The sequence below is a fragment of the Liolophura sinensis genome, chromosome 5 (genome assembly GCF_032854445.1).
Source record: "Liolophura sinensis isolate JHLJ2023 chromosome 5, CUHK_Ljap_v2, whole genome shotgun sequence".
Lineage (NCBI taxonomy): Eukaryota > Metazoa > Mollusca > Polyplacophora > Chitonida > Chitonidae > Liolophura > Liolophura sinensis.
Window position 1 is genome coordinate 11,607,823 of NC_088299.1, and position 16,204 is coordinate 11,624,026.

Here is a 16,204-nt window from a genome sequence, read left to right on the forward strand (position 1 = left end):
GAGTATGTATAAAATTCGTGTAATCTGGATGAACAGAAAAATGACACATTTTCTGACAACCCTTAAGATTTTGTGATAAGATATTCATCAAATTTCACAAAAAAATCTTATTTTCCGCTATATGAGGGCGAATCAGTCAGAATCAGTAAAATGTTTTAACTGCAAAACGTTTAGGTGAAATACACAACATGTTTGATGTATGGAACGAGAAAAACAAAACACACAACTTACTTTTGGGACTAAATCAAAGGACTCCGTTTACACAATTCAAAATTATTACTTGAAAAAATATGACAATGCTTAAAAAATCTTGATATTCAGAGCTTTCATATCACCTGTCTCTTGAGGTACATGTGTGCTGTTCTGAGGAATTCCTCACGCTAATGTCCATCCACCTCTCTCACGCATCCACGCTCCATATTCCTCCCCTACCTCCAAACTTAACATCGTTCCCAATACAGTTAGTACAAATCTATGTGTCGAAACAAGACATTCGTGTAAGAGTTGCTAACCAAGATGGACGTTCCAAGCCAATAATCGCAAGGCCAATTCCCAAAGTGAACTAAGAAAGTAAATGATAGAGTACAAAAACAGAACGCAATCACGTAAAGAGAAGCAGTCAACAGTTTTCAGTGATGTTGGAAAGCTTTTACTCTAGGTTATTCGCCTCAAAAACGTTATAACCAGAAATTAGATTACGAACGTTTGTGGAAGTGACGTCTGGTATTGAAGTAACGAGAGATATGTTGGAACCGCTCTTCATTATCACGTGACAGCCCAATAAACGGTAAGACAACGAGGAAATTAGCTTTGTTACCATATGCGAAGCAATACGAAGACTTTGATGCAAATAGCTTTGATGCTTATGCAATGCGGTATGAAGACTTGAACAGCTTTGGTGGCTTTGTAAGATATACCATGACTTAAAAGAGCTCTGCATTGATGCTTATGCAATGCTGTCTGAATACTTGAAACAGCTTTGGTGCCTATGCTATTGTGTACAAGGATTTCAAATAGCTTTGGTTCCTATATGTGATGCTGTATGAGGACCTTAGGCAGATTTGAACCCTATACAAAGTTGCATGAGGGCTTCGATACAGAATTGGCGCCTATACAATGCTGCATGAGGGCTTCGATACAGATTTGGGGCCTATACAATGCTGCATGAGGGCTTCGATACAGATTTGGCGCTTATACAATGTATGAGGACTTGGATACAGATTTGGCGCTTATACAATGTTGTATGAGGACCTGGATACAGATTTGGCGCTTATACAATGTTGTATGAGGATTTAGATACAGATTTACCCCTATACAATGTTGTATGAGGACTTTGATACAGATTTGGCGCCTATATAATGTTGTATGAGGACTTCGATACAGATGTGGTGCCTATACAATGTTGTATGAGGACTTCGATACAGATACATGACGTCGAAACAGATTCAGCGCCCATGCAGTCCTGTATGAAGACTTGAAACATTTATGAGATGCTGTAGGCTGGCTCATATGACAACAGGCTTAATGCAATTAACCGGCTTGGCACAGACGTATCTTCAATCTGTGTTATCCTTATTAAATTATTATTGCAGGACTAAGCAGAGTAACTTTGCGTAGGCTAGCCGAGTGTTGTGACCGTACGCCTACATGAAGATGGAGTGCAAGAACCTTAACGTCTGTTTCCTGTCAAGCCGTCCAAAACGTCTATTTTTAACATCGCATTATCGAAATATTCATTTCTTATGCTTTAGCTCATGTGCCTAACTCATACAAAAACTGTAAATTGGAAATACAAATTGCAAAGTGGAAATGCACACCACGTCGTATGTACATGTATATATGGTGAGAAACTTAAAAAAAATGATTTTACGATCTTTGCACGATAAACAGGGACCAGGCCTTTCGCTTGAGGCTCAGTTTTACCCATTTCACATGAATCAAATTTTCTCATCACCACGGATAATTATCACGGAATCACGATAATTTTGCAACTTTTAAGCAAAGCTTTCAAACTTTAGATATCGGTTTTGGCCAATGCGGCTCTGAAACGTGCTCTTGTAAGACTATACCAGTTTGCATTTTGTTTCACCAGAAGTCGACATTTTATCTTCGTGAGGTGAAGTTTTTTTCTTGGCAGTGTCGCCAATGTGGCATTGGGCCATAATCAATCATTCTTAGCAATGATGTAATAAAACGCTAGTGTGTAAAATGAACACGCTAAATCATAACTTTTTTAGTGGTAATCGGCATGCAGTTGTGATCATGTAAGGTGGTAATAATTAAAAATTAACAGATGGTTTGCTACCAAATCTTGTAGATATATTATCTTTTAAACGATTTGACCAAAGAAGGCCACTGATATTTGGATACAAATTGCTGAAGTCTGTTTGAGCAGTTACTCTTCCATTTGATATAGTTAGATGACTTGCTTGGAAATATATTGAGTTATTTGTCAAGTTTAATTGCTACAGAAGACATAAACTTTAATTGATGACTTACATTCAAATTTCAGAAATTGTAGAAAATATATTATCTGTGTTTTCGTTTACAGATAACAATTTCCTGGAAAACAGAAACAAGCCAGGCAACACTATACTGTACAAAACAAACGCATTTAAGTATTTCAGATCAATTTCGAACGTACAGACTGAATAAATAAACGTACAGTCCTATAATAATCTAAAACGTGGATTATTCATAAAAATTATTCCGGCTGTGGTGTATTCCTTAGCTCAAGTTTCAGTTCCTGATGAAGACATGGCTACGAAACAATCGACGGAGAATTAATGAAGGAAATAATGTTTCAAAATTATTAGTTTATTTAATAACTAACAAATGATATAAATATCGAAACACATATGTTCCGGGAAAACGTTAGAAATGTCAAGTTTAACAGGAGAAGTTAATTTGATCAATGACCTACCTGTAGTAAACAGTTTAAGAATATCCAATGAATTCTTCTCTTATCGAAACGGCACTGATGACTCCAAGCGCTCTTTCTTATACACACAACTTTACGAAAATGACTCACATATCGAAAACCTACCAAGTCATGAGTAAACGATGAACAGTGAAAGAGTCACTATGATTGGTGGAGGCAGTCCACGTGACTTGAGCATCTCAGTTCTGGTGCCTCTAGGTACATATTCAGGACCGGGTTTATGAAATATGGGGTGTGGGTAGCGGCAGAGAAGCGGCAGACCATCGTCTGGAAATAAGATACCAGAGGAAGTAGGAGCCCACAATTCGCGCAGAAGGTCAAACCGGGCGGCGAGATTGCCTGCAGGTTTGGGGATGAGCAACGGACGAGCCTGATGTCTAGTTACTTCTGCACAGCCATGGTGCTGATGCTGTCTTCGGGTGTTAACAGCATGTAAACATGAGCAGCGTTCAGCACGCATCAATATAGGTGCGGTTTGACATAACAAAGGCAATTGCAGTTACATAATGGAAACCAGATTGGCTCAAGCTGTAAAATGGCATCCAGATTTTTACCGAAACAAGTGCATCTATAAAGTGCACCTTCTAGAAAGCATGACGCACATCATGACGCTGAAAGCGTAGTTTCCCTTTAATATCACTACCAAAGAAACAGATTTTAAAGAGGTCAACATCATATGTAGTAGATTTATGTTTTGCAGTCGTTAACTTTTAAGAATTTTGTTAAAATTTGATTCTGTAAAAAATCTGTAAAAGGAATTTGAAATAATGAAACTGCATATATCACAAGACATTTGCAACTTGCACATGGTCATGGGGAATCCCCCGTGCTCCCCACCCAAAGACATACTTCCATAATGCTGGCGGTCGTCGTACAAATGTTCTTCAGAACGACGTAAATCACCAATCAAATAAATTAAATAAATGACAAGATCTTTACCACAATTAACAATTGGACACCGTGCATAGACAACACAAAGAAATACTGGTCGGTAAAAGGTAACTTAATTAACAACGGATTAATGCTTTGCATGCATTGGTAACAAAAACATGACACCAGAATGTATGTTCGCAATACAGAATCTTAGTACAGTGCCCTGATACATTTAGCTGGTACTTTCGGATTTCATTGTTCTGAGCACATACACGGGCCCTTTGAAGATGACATCAGAATATATAAATTTCTTAACTGAAACTTTTATCACTCCAAACAGTAATCAGCCATCATGGAATGGATCCGTGTATTTACTCCGCAAAGATAACATTCTACAGAGGAAAGGCGCATGGACATGTCAAGCGCATTTACCACAGCGTCGTATGTTGGAGGTGTTACGCCAAGCGTTTGTTGCGATCGCTTTGTAAGACGAGCCCATTGGTTTCCTCTGCGATTATTTTTTTTTCGCCTCCGATATGGCTGTGATGCTTCCGAAGTGGTGTAAAGACAATCGTTCTTTTTGCTAGCCTATATATTTCAGATCTACAAGGTACAAATGAGTTTTAGTATATGCAGCAGTAGGGAAGACTTCTTCATAACACCCCAATCTACCACAGGATATACAGATTTGCGCCAGGTACTTAGTCCATTTACCCTACTGCTTATATGTGGGGAAGGCCATGGTCTTTTGGAAAAGCCGTGGGAATGGGGAACAAAAGCTCCTGTTCACTTTTGGTCTGTGTAAATCTTGTATCACATGTGAAGGAACCTGCAGGCTCCTTATATTTCATATTAAAATCACAATCGGTTCTTTCGTCCACCATTCAAAAGTACATCCTTGGAAAGCTTCAATTAATTCCAAGAAACTATCCACCTTTCAGTTTGTTGTTTCTTTAAAATGGACGTAAAGCATACGAACCCGATTCCAAAAAACTATTTAAGTCAAACTGAAAACTTTAATTATTATCCTTAGTTCATGGTAATGAAAATTTAAAATGCGCCATACTTTTCTCAAGGCAACAAAGCAAGTTGCTTAATATCTAAGTTGGGATCTTATATTTCAGATTGTTTTGTGTGAAATTTTACTATTTGTGTCTTTCACCATTTTCAATACACCTCCAAGTAAATTCCATTCCAATTGGGGAATATTTACGTCCAAAGTAACCAGATACAAATCTATTGTTCATTCCTGCTTTGCAATGAGAATTTATGAATAAACAGGTGGTGTAGCACACATATTAAAGAAGAGAGCAAATGTTCAGCCCAGCTTGGACCCGAATCGCAATTGCGGTGGAAAAGGGTTCTTCATATCTTGTTAAGGGAATGTACCTGAAGACGTTATGTTCTGGGCATCGACCCATACATCATATACTAAAGCCACCACCTCACACCATCACCTGTTTTCATATATATATTCAGCCATCCTGTAGACTAAGCGTTGAACTCAGTTCTTGGCACGTTGCTAACATCGCGGCTTCCACTTTTTTTACACGAATTCGGGAACCTTGTGGTACGCTGTCATTCCGTGTTTCGCCTGGTGACCGAAACCGTTTGGGAGGTCGGATATACAACATACGCAAGTGTTTTGGCTTGACTTTGATTATTAGCCAAGAGGAGACTTTTTAAACATGGCACTGTTGTTGTTGTTGTGGTGGTGGTGGTGGTGGTGGTGGTTTGGCTGCCATCAGAAGATTTCTAAATTTGCCTTTGGTCGCAAAAAGTGCCCGTATCTCTGGTGATATGGATGAAGAAGTCCAACTTTTATCTTGCTCGTGTGATTTTATTCCTGTTCGTCGTTAAGAAGTAGGAGGGATGAGGTTAGCACGCCAACACAGCGCAATGACACAGAAGCCACCCACCATGCAATACGATCGCTGTGATTTCAAGTCCAGCTCATGCTGGCTTCCTCTCCTACCGTACGTGGAAAGGTCTGCAGCAGCCTGCGAACGGTCATGAGTTTCCTCCGAGCTCTGCTCGGTTTCCTCCCACCATAATACTGGCCGCCGTTGTATAAGCGAAATGTTCTTGACTATACGGCGTAAAGCACAAATCAAATAAATAAATAAATAAATAAATAAATAAAAAGGGGAGTAGCCATGTTCTAATTATTGTACGTTCACACAACAAAACACAACTAGCAGTTCTTTGCCCACCGTTCAAAAGCACATTCTTGGGAAGTCTCAATAAATTCCAAGAAAATGACTATTCTTTTTATTTTTCCTTAAAGTGAATGTAAAGCAATGTGGACTTTATTCCAGAAAGTTACTGTATTTAGGTCGAAGTTCAGGTGAAGACAACCCGAATTGACTTTTCTCAACGTAACACTTACGAGGTGTTCAAAATTTGTATTTTATTATTGATCAATGTTTTAACCAAGAATTGTTCATTTACTAGTGTATGATGGTAGATTCACTTTACCTCATAAAGTATGGGTTTTACCCGCAGACACTCACTGTGAAACAATAATTGTAAAGTGCAATGCGATGCGCGAAAGCACATGTAAAACTATATTCTTATTTTCCACGTTAAAATTTGTTCTACTCAAATAAACTGTCCATCGGCTATGGTTCTGTGTTACAAATCGTCTTGGAAAAAGCAAAATGACAAAAGCGTAAAGGACTGGAAAGAAAACTCACTTTGGTTTTGATTTATAAGTAGCAAAAACATATCCCCTCCCCCCCCCCCCCCCCCCCCCCCCCCCCTGGAAGTAAGCTTTCTTACACACGAGATGCATATGCACCAGTGGACCACACAGAAATCAAAAAATCACTCATGGACCAAATTCAGTATACCTGTCAAGATGAGCACTGCAGCTCAGGAGGAAAAGCAATTTCACTGGGGAGGGTGTCAACATTTTACGTGACTTCAAAGTCACCAGTGTATGAGTAAGCATGCCGGCAAAGGTACATGGAGAGTATCGTAACAGGCGCGCTGTGATATGAGAATGGTGTGCGCGTGCGCAGGTCAAACCGGGATGGGACGAAAAAACACCGCAACAGTTCAGATGGGAAATGCGGTAGATTTGTTGCTGTCTGGATAGAAGACATTCATTTTCAAGCTGGCATTTCATACTTACGGAAGAGTACAAGCGTTTGCTCTCCTTCAGCGAGCTGCGTTTTGACTGAAAGAACGGTGAAAAGATCAGCAATTTATGATATAGATATCCCAGTACTGAAACCGTAATACAAACACAAGATGTTCTGTCCTCAGAGACCCTTTGATGGTGCATTAAAGCGCGTGCGTTGAACAGTTTGACAAGAAAATAAATACAATTACATATGAACGTAAATGAAACAGATTTTCATTATTCCGAATGTATTCCAACTATGAACAATTAATGCTTGGTTGTTTTCAAAATACGTTATCAGAAAGTAAATGACTATGCACCCGAATATAGCTCCAAAAGCTTTAATGCATTAATCAGTCATTGTAAGTTTTTGGTATGCAGAAATAAGGATGTCGTTCTAGAAAGGTACAACGATTGATAGATGGAAATATTTAAACCTGTAATAAGTTCTTCGCGGCAAATAGTCATTTAACATGTGCATTACATTGTTAACAACGGCAAATACATGTGGAAAATGCAGAGTAGTCAATGATGTAAGGGGTCGTGCAAATAGACTTCCGGTGAAAATGAAGACAAACTTTTCAAAACAAATGAAAACGTATAGTGATATGTTTCGTCTGTTAGTGTGTTGAGAGGAAAGGATGACATTGTCAGTTTGAGAGGGCATATACTCTGTCTTGGAGGGAGAGGACTGTAGTCTGTGGGAATTACATGGTTTAAGGATTGAGTGTGATCAGGACAACACCATCAGGGTAAGAAGCCATGCCAAATGTACTATCGGTTATCTATACTCATCCCTTCAGCGCCTAACACCGAAAACTCGCACCATTATCCCAAAACTATATCAGGCACTGGCCAAAAAGTCCATTAACATAAATTGTGAAATCTTTGCGAGGATAGAGTTAATATAGCTTCATTGGGAAGGCGCTAATGATTATTTTTACCTGAAACACCGAAATCACCCTTATAAACTGTAAGCATTTTGACATCGGATGTGGTATCTGCTCTCCGACTGGAGTCCAGCAATGACAACATCCACTCTGTGCTAAGCTAACATTGTCATGTGTTGTGGTCTCTTGCTGCTTCTTCCATCAAGACCTGAATTATTTTGTCCGCATTTTATCATACCTTGAACAATAAGGCCCCAGGTTCGAATCCAGTTCTTTTACGTTCAATTGCAGCATTAGCCAGGAGGTTTTTCTGTTAACCGCCGAAGGGCGGAAGTTTATTCCGGGTACTTAAAAAATGAAATAAAAATATGTACCTATATTTTTTTTGTCAGAGGGCATATGATTGAGGGCCATCCATTTCAGTAGTAAAACAATTAAAGGATTTTAAAATTGCTCGGTCGTTGACCCACACCGTTGACCTACAAGTCCTGGTAAAATTTATCAGTGGAGTTTGTGGCACCGTTACATGAGATATGAAAGCAAATTAGACACTGAAAAGTAAAGTAAGATTATTGCATATTAAATGTTATAACTGATGTATATGCGAATAGATATAGATAGGCAAAACCACAAAACCAAACACACCAACGCCACAATGGGGATGTAGAATTGATTCACACTGTCGGTAACAACGCACTTCGACACTCTCAGGTCGTGAGCATATGTAGTTCAAAGCATGATTTTACTGAAAGCATTTTATGTTCACGAACGTGTAAAAATTTGGATGTCGAGCCGAAATTCTGTAAATTATCTTTTTGTGATTACAATGAAATGATCATGAAGTAATACGAGGCATCAGTCTGACTTTGTTTAAAGGGGTTGGAAGTTCGATGATGTGTGTAAAACAGCCTGTTATCATCAAAGTAGACTGACTGAGGTGTAGATTGACTAGATGTGATCTTACCCCTTTAGTCTTTGCTGTTCGCAAGGTCATTACGTAACACTGGTAGCTGATAATATCTCTCGTATGGACACGAAAATACCACGGCTCACCATGCATGTCAGCCTTCCACTCATTATTGTTATCATCAAAGCAAAACAGACCATCTTAAATGCAATACAAAAGCAAAATGGAGTCTGTGTGATCATGCCCGTTCAAAAAATGTCGCGTTGTTATGGCTTAAAACGGTCCCAACTGGAATGAATGTCACCGAGATGAAAACTTGGCAATGGGTTTTTGTATAATGTGGTCATCCCAGAACATTATCACAGCTCAAAGTGGTGGCTTCTCAACATGAGCATGGCTCAAAATGGTCACAACCCAACATTTTCATTGCTAACAATGGTTACTACGCAACTTGGTCATCTTTAAATATTGCTCACGATGGAAAAAAACAGATCACGTGTGACTGACAAGTGCGTCTGACATGAATGCCATCCAAGCCATTCACTAATCAGAATGGGTTTCAGTCGACATAGTTATCGTACAGGATCGTCAACTCCTGCATTATCACCGCTCAGCATTGTCACCGCTCAATACGATCAAAGCTCATTATTGTCACCACTCAACATTGTCATCACTTAACATTGTTATTGCTCACCATCATCACCGCTCAACATGGCCATCGCTCATCGTGCTCATCTCACGTCGTGCTGATTGTTTCATGTTGTGACCGCGTTCAAAATGGCTACTTTGCGGCAACGCTCAAAATTTGCAACAAAAATTATAAATTGTGGTATACCAAAGTAGAATATAAGTGAAGATAGAGGCTGTTTTACATGTGTTTGTTAACAATGAATCACACTCAGGGAAAGCAATGCTATGTGCATATATATGTGTAGGCCTATGTATGTATGGAGTTTGTCGGCCAGTACATACTTACAGGCCCGAACGATCGTTTGCTCTCCTTATTTCCTCTGTTTTGGGACTGAAAGATTTGGGAAGGTGTATAAAAAAAGTATCAAAAGCAAAATAAAGAAAAAAAATATTTGCAAACATACATCAAAGAAAACATAAACTATACAGAGATTTAAACTTCTAAAACTAAAACAAAATAGGTCATGACAAGGTACCGAAAACAAAAACACAGATAAAGAAATCAGTCAGTGAAAGAGGACAAATTAGGAAACTGGATCTAAGGAAAAATAAATAAGCAATTAAATCAATAAGACAATAAACACGAAAACAAACTGAAAAACATCACAGCCGAAAGTATATAATACTCTAAAAAGATTAAGCTATAACTAAATACTGCATAAGTGACATAAAACGAAAGAATACAGAATACATAGCGTGTAAATAAAAAATAAATAAAAAATAAATATGAAATTTTATGATAGAGTGTAAAGTGTGCAAATGTATAAGGTTTGGATGATGATGAACAGGGGTTTGAATTCACCTTAATGCATGTTATTGTGTTGTAATAAATGAAGCATTAATGTTTCCGCGATTTAATTAAAATCTAGCATTTAATCAATCAACATCAGTTGAAAAAACAACAGATTAATACAAACGAATCTAAGGTTTACCTGATAAATTTAAAACCTGGAGATTTCCATATTCACGTTTTGTACATCTTGGACATTGCAAATTGTGAACATAAGTGCTTCAATACAAAAGAGTAAACAAACCAGTTGTACCAATCAATGATTTATATATTTTGAGATACAAATATACGGCTTTTTAAGACAAATCTTTCCATGAAATAATCTGCAAATCATTAAGAATATGAATCTATTTTCTTAAAAAAACAAACAATATAGGTGCCGTGATAACGTATTACAATATTAGATACGTGATTTAATCGCAATGCTATCATCATCTCATTAGCATCGGTGGATAAATCACATAACGCCCGGGAATAGAGAAGTTAGTTACAGCAGATAAGTCATCGACTTGATGAGAGGAGAAGAGATCTCTCAGACCTCGAGCAAATACCAACAGTCCCCTCAAATCTAAGGAAATGCCGGCTGTTGAAGTCTGTGTGGTTAAAAATAAACTTGGCTGACTTCCCCCAATAAGCTCCAGTTTCTGCAGTAAACAAATATGTTTATCTTTCCTACCCGGGAGTGAAAAGTTTTACAGGTAGCTTGTGTGTCTACAGTCGCATTCACTGGTAGAAATATATTCTCTTATTCTGTGTGAAACAGTTCTGAAATATATAGTTTATATATTATATACAGTAAATATATATATATATATATATATATATATATATATATATATATATATATATATATATATATATATATATATATATATATTGTAATGGAATCAAGCAAAGTAGTGTATGGCTGAGCCCAAGCAGGAAATCAGGAAATCAATCACTTCTGAAAACTTTTAAATGCAGAAGTAAAATAAATTTTAACGGTGCACACTTCCTCATGGAGACGTGCACATTCCGCCAGGCTTAGACCATTGTTATACAAATGTGTTACGTAATCAACATTACTTAGACGCTATGGAGATGGGTTCTCCTTCGAACCGACCAGCTGCTAGGGACGCAAAAGACCAGCGCAGTAGAAAGAACGAATAAAATAAATCGGCAATGAAGTCACCGCGCGAGCGAAAACACAAAGAAAACAAAGATGGCTTAAAGAAACGTACAGGAGAGATAAATGAAGAAGAGAGCATGTGTGGGGTGAAGGGGTGGTGGTAGGGATGGGGCGGCGTGGAACAGAAAGACAAGTGCCTCTATAGTGTTTACGTAAAAACACAGCATCCAAGATCTGAATGTCATTGCCAGCGGGGAACTGTTGTTTAGACAGATATAGTCCGTTTAGTCATACTGGAATCACACAATAGGCTTAAGGTATATGTATTTATACGCAGTAGGACAGATCACTCATGCACCTGCGCTTGAGCAATGCGCAGTTTTGTTCGATTTTTTTTTACTGATGGTCTGAATAATACAAAAGGCATTAGAAAGTGACGAGAGTGTTGAGACTTCGGGGACGCTACACATAATTGTTTATCTACATATGGTCATCGCTTAACATGACATTGTCGGGAATCCTTGCAGATCGAATCAAATGAGAGTTAAGTGCTACAAACTTTTCGTTTTCATGTAGGCCACCAAACAACATTTTATTTAAGTTTAACCAAAACGCCCAGTTAAACCAAAGTTAAACCCAGTGGTTATTATAGGGTGGAATATAAACTTGTTACCATTGGTAACGCTTTTGCTCTCTGTGATCGGCATAATCGTTACCCTAAGTTCGTTAGTCCTCCAGAAGAATTCTTCTTCAAGTGGTGACAGAAAACTCCAATTGTCAATCAGTCAATCGTGAGGAAAATTTGTCTACTTTCAACACAAAAACCTGCGATTTTAAACCATCTATTTTCACGTCTTTAGAATCGACCGTCTGTTCCATTTTTGTTTGGTATTTTTTAGTTCCACATCTGTTGGTGGAGAAATCCATCTTCGTTTAAGCTGTCAAGAAAAATATTTGTCTTTCTGCAAGATCCTGAGGTTTGAGCTTCTACACATATCTACAAACAGCAATTATAACTGACACCTGTAGGCACATGGGTGCATCCTCTGTGTGGAAATACATCCATAAATTACATTTCCCGACCAGTTTTCTTCAAAATAAACGCTTTGTAGAGCATTTAGTAAAAGAAAAGAAAACACAGCACGTAAGGAAGTAAAAATATAACTGGTGATGTACGGGACAAGAAATGAACCCGTTATCACTTTACCCGTTACCCGGCTAATGTATTAGCATCAGAGTTAAAGATAAGTTTCGTCCAAACTAGGCGCGGCAATGGATCAGTGTCACCCTATAGTAAATTCTACTGTTATATATAGGTGCTCAAGATCTAGTGTACATGGAGACACAGTTGTATAGATTATAGGTTATTTACATGAACACTTAGAATAAAAAACCTGAATAGACTAAACCGAGGTGGGAATTCATCGATGACCTTTGGTCATTTGTCAACTATCAAACATTTGTCGCTGGTCCTGCTTTGCAGACAAAGCTCTGGAGTCTACTACATTTATTTTATACAGAATATTCTTGGTCATGTTCCCTATAACTGTGACAAAATCCTGGCATTTCCGGCGTCAGACAGGGAGTTTATCGGTTTCCCACGCTCTGGATGTTCACTGGACCTTGCTTGTAGACAATTGCGCAGACTAACGTTCGTTGAAAAGCCACTGGTTGACTACAAGTGTGGCACACTTGGAAAAGTTCGCCAGCAAACAGCCAAACACCAATGGATACTTTATCCATAATATTCTTATAAATGGAAAATTCTAAAGTTTGACGTTAAACAAAAACCAAACGATTAAAAATATTATTGGGGTTCGGTAACATCAACCAGAACGCCAAATCCTTTTTTCCATCGAGTTTTTGACACAAAGTTTTGCTGAACCATGGTACCCAATTAGTTCGCGTATTACATATATTACCATGAAGAGAACAATGGTTATGTGCATAAAGCTTATACCGACCCTTCTAGTACAACTTCCCTGCAACAGGATGTGCCAAATTGTCATTTTATTAACAGAAATAACAGATTACAAGTTCTCAGTTGTCTCCAAAACGCCTAAAAGAAATGTGGTCAGTAAATATATTTTGAATAAAAATCAACGAACATTTGCTTGTGCATTGGTGTAAGTTTTAATATTTCATCCGTTCTCATCCGAGAAATCCGATCTCTGGTCAGTTTACCTCATTTATGGTTTTATTCTAACTGTCCATGTAAAAGCAGTAGCCAAAACAGTAGCAAATTACCTCCCCCCACCCCCACACACCGCACTTCCACACTCTTCCACCAGCCAAGCACAATAACTTAAGCAGAATTAGGTAACAAGAAATGCAGTGATGTGAACTGCAATTTATTAGACGTCACTAGTCTACTATAATGACTCGATATGCCGTGTTGTCATCACATTTAGCATAGAATAACACTAAATGTCATGTTGTAAGCTGGTATCAAAGGGAACTAACCTAACAGTTACTCGGCAGTGATTTTGTTTCCTAATGGTGATTTTTGTTCTGTTCTTTGTCCAGTGGCTAACCGGTATAAATCAAGGTTTAGTGTTTCCCTGAAGAGAAGCACAAAATATCGAGGTCGGAGCCTTCGACCCACTGAACACGGTATTAAGTTTCATGCATATGAAAAGCTCCTGTCTCCGAAGCATATGTTCTGACATGTACGAACTATTTTTACCCTATCTCCGTGTATATTTCTTAGACAGCCTTGACCCGTTTCCATTAGTAACGCCTATCTACAGCATACAACGTGGCCCGTTTCAAAGCAGCTGTTGAAAGACATTTACGGGCTGAACAAGTTACTCGACGGCTAAAGGGAGAGCACTCTGAACGACTTTTCCCACACGTTTGATGATGATCCTACAAATTTATATTCGTTAAAGTTTGGATAGAAATCCTGACTGACAGTTTAAACAAAATAAAGCCTCAATTTCATTCGGCTGGTTTATTGGAGAAAAGTTTTATTTCCTTGTCTATTGCATTACAGGACCGTTAGTTAATAAAGATCTTGACTTGTACTACAGCTATCTCCCTCTCCACCCGACTTCGACACTACCAGAAGACTGTATGGTCCACCTTCGGATTAAAGTTTATAACTTTTTTATTTTCATCCCATGCGACCAATTATTTATTTGATTGATATTTAAAGTCATATGCTCATGAGTTATGGGCGGAAGAAACCGAGCAGAGCTCTGAAAAAACAATATCACGCCTGATTACGAATCACGCAAACCACCTAGCTTAAAGCCACATCTGAAACAACGAGAGCTGGATTCGAGCCTTTGACATCACTGGTCAGATTTCTGTAAAGCACCAAAAGTGATTAATAAAAAATGAACCAAACCATGCATTCCAATCATGGCTTTACGAAAATTCCGTCAATTTGAGTACAGCGATGAATATTTTTTAATTCAAAGTAGGAGCGGGGAATATTTAATCAAACGTTTATACAACGAAAAGACACTTTTAATGTGATTGTTTAAGCCATGCATCTTCTTTTTTCGCAAACTTAAAGACTTATAAGACTCGCTTAATTTGGCATAAGCGTGCATTCGCATCAAAGAAAGATATTTCTCAATGTATGATATGACTGCTCAGCTGCCTGAGCAGATTTGGCACAAATAAGCTCACACGAATGTTTTACGGCCGAAGTCTCACTAGTCAAAGCCACAGTGAAGCAATTTAACATTAATCCACATTATGTGTAGGATCCTTTGAACAAACCTAATCCAATCAATAAAACAGATAAATGAAACAGATGTATTGGCGCCTATTTTATTGGACTTTCTAAACATTCTCGCTGAAGTAGTCAACTTTAAATAAAAAAATCATATATTTTCATCATGAATATGAGGCTAAAGCATTAACTTCAGGTATTTTTGCTTTGTGTGTGTTAGACCAAAAATCCTTTGAACAAATAGATTCTTTTAAGCCCTTGCACCCCTAGGCGATTTTCACAAGAAAATCACAAGGAGATGTCAAGTTCTGCGTTAAACGTTTAATGTAATTTTATCACAAACGATAAAATAAGCGTCTGCAAATGAAGGAATTGGGTTACCATGACGTTATCACATGTTATTCCAGTTGAATACAAGACAAGAAATACACAAAAGGGCAAAACGGATGTTTTAAAGGTAAGCATCAGTCCTACTAAATGCAAGCTTACTCAGCATAGTGCTAGTAAGTGTTGACAGCGCACTGTGTCTAATACAGCGAGCAGCACGCGACTGTTCACATCTGGCCTCTGTAACTGTTTGTTTGTGTAGTCTAATGAACACTTGCAGAACACAGCGGTCATGAACAAAAACAACGGGGTAATTAAGGTCAAGGACGTATGCCAAGCTGACATAGACGGATGATGGACGGCTGTTCGCCGGTACGAGCGATTGCTTGTCCCAACTTTCTTTACTGGTAAGCATGTCCAGTGATACAAGAGATAAAAACCTTTCATTTTCGTAAAATATCTCACTGAAGTATACAAGTACAGTGCCCCTATGTGACGTCATGAATGCTTAATTTGCATACGCCTACGCATTAGGCAATTTCTCGAATACCCGGCGCTGTAGGCCTACTTTCTTGGGTCTTGGGGGCCTCTAAGTCTCTACTATTTAAGCATTTACACGAGCAGTTGGAATAAAACCCTAACTGAGGTAAATTTACCCGATGGCATATTTCATCAGTTATATGTGTGACTATTTGCTAATTATCACAGTATTGTCACTGTTCTGGTTTTGCCCTCTATGCTGTGTCTTTTATTATATTCAGCAATACATTCGTATGTCAAATCGATCGGATAAACTTTTGTCGAGAAAATCGAAGAACAGACATACGAATATTATATCATGTAGAGTTAGATGTCTTTTGCAACAG

The 16,204-nt window shown here is 38.2% G+C and overlaps 1 protein-coding gene across 8 annotated transcripts in view; it reads right to left on the reverse strand.

Moving 5' to 3' along the window:
* The window catches only part of LOC135465600 (uncharacterized), a 101,002-nt gene that overhangs the window by 61,499 nt on the left and 23,299 nt on the right, over positions 1–16,204 (reverse strand). For 4 of the 8 annotated variants that reach the window (XM_064742867.1, XM_064742869.1, XM_064742866.1 and 1 more), the window contains exons 2-3: positions 9,715–9,759; positions 6,951–6,995 (exon numbers count right to left, since the gene is read on the reverse strand). The exons of 2 other annotated variants lie outside the window; for them this stretch is intronic. In XM_064742867.1, the coding sequence (XP_064598937.1) occupies positions 6,951–6,995; positions 9,715–9,759 (90 nt within the window). Of the gene's footprint in view, positions 1–2,923; positions 3,025–6,950; positions 6,996–9,714; positions 9,760–16,204 lie in introns of those variants that run through there. 2 more of the 8 variants (XM_064742868.1, XM_064742873.1) reach the window with 2 other exon arrangements.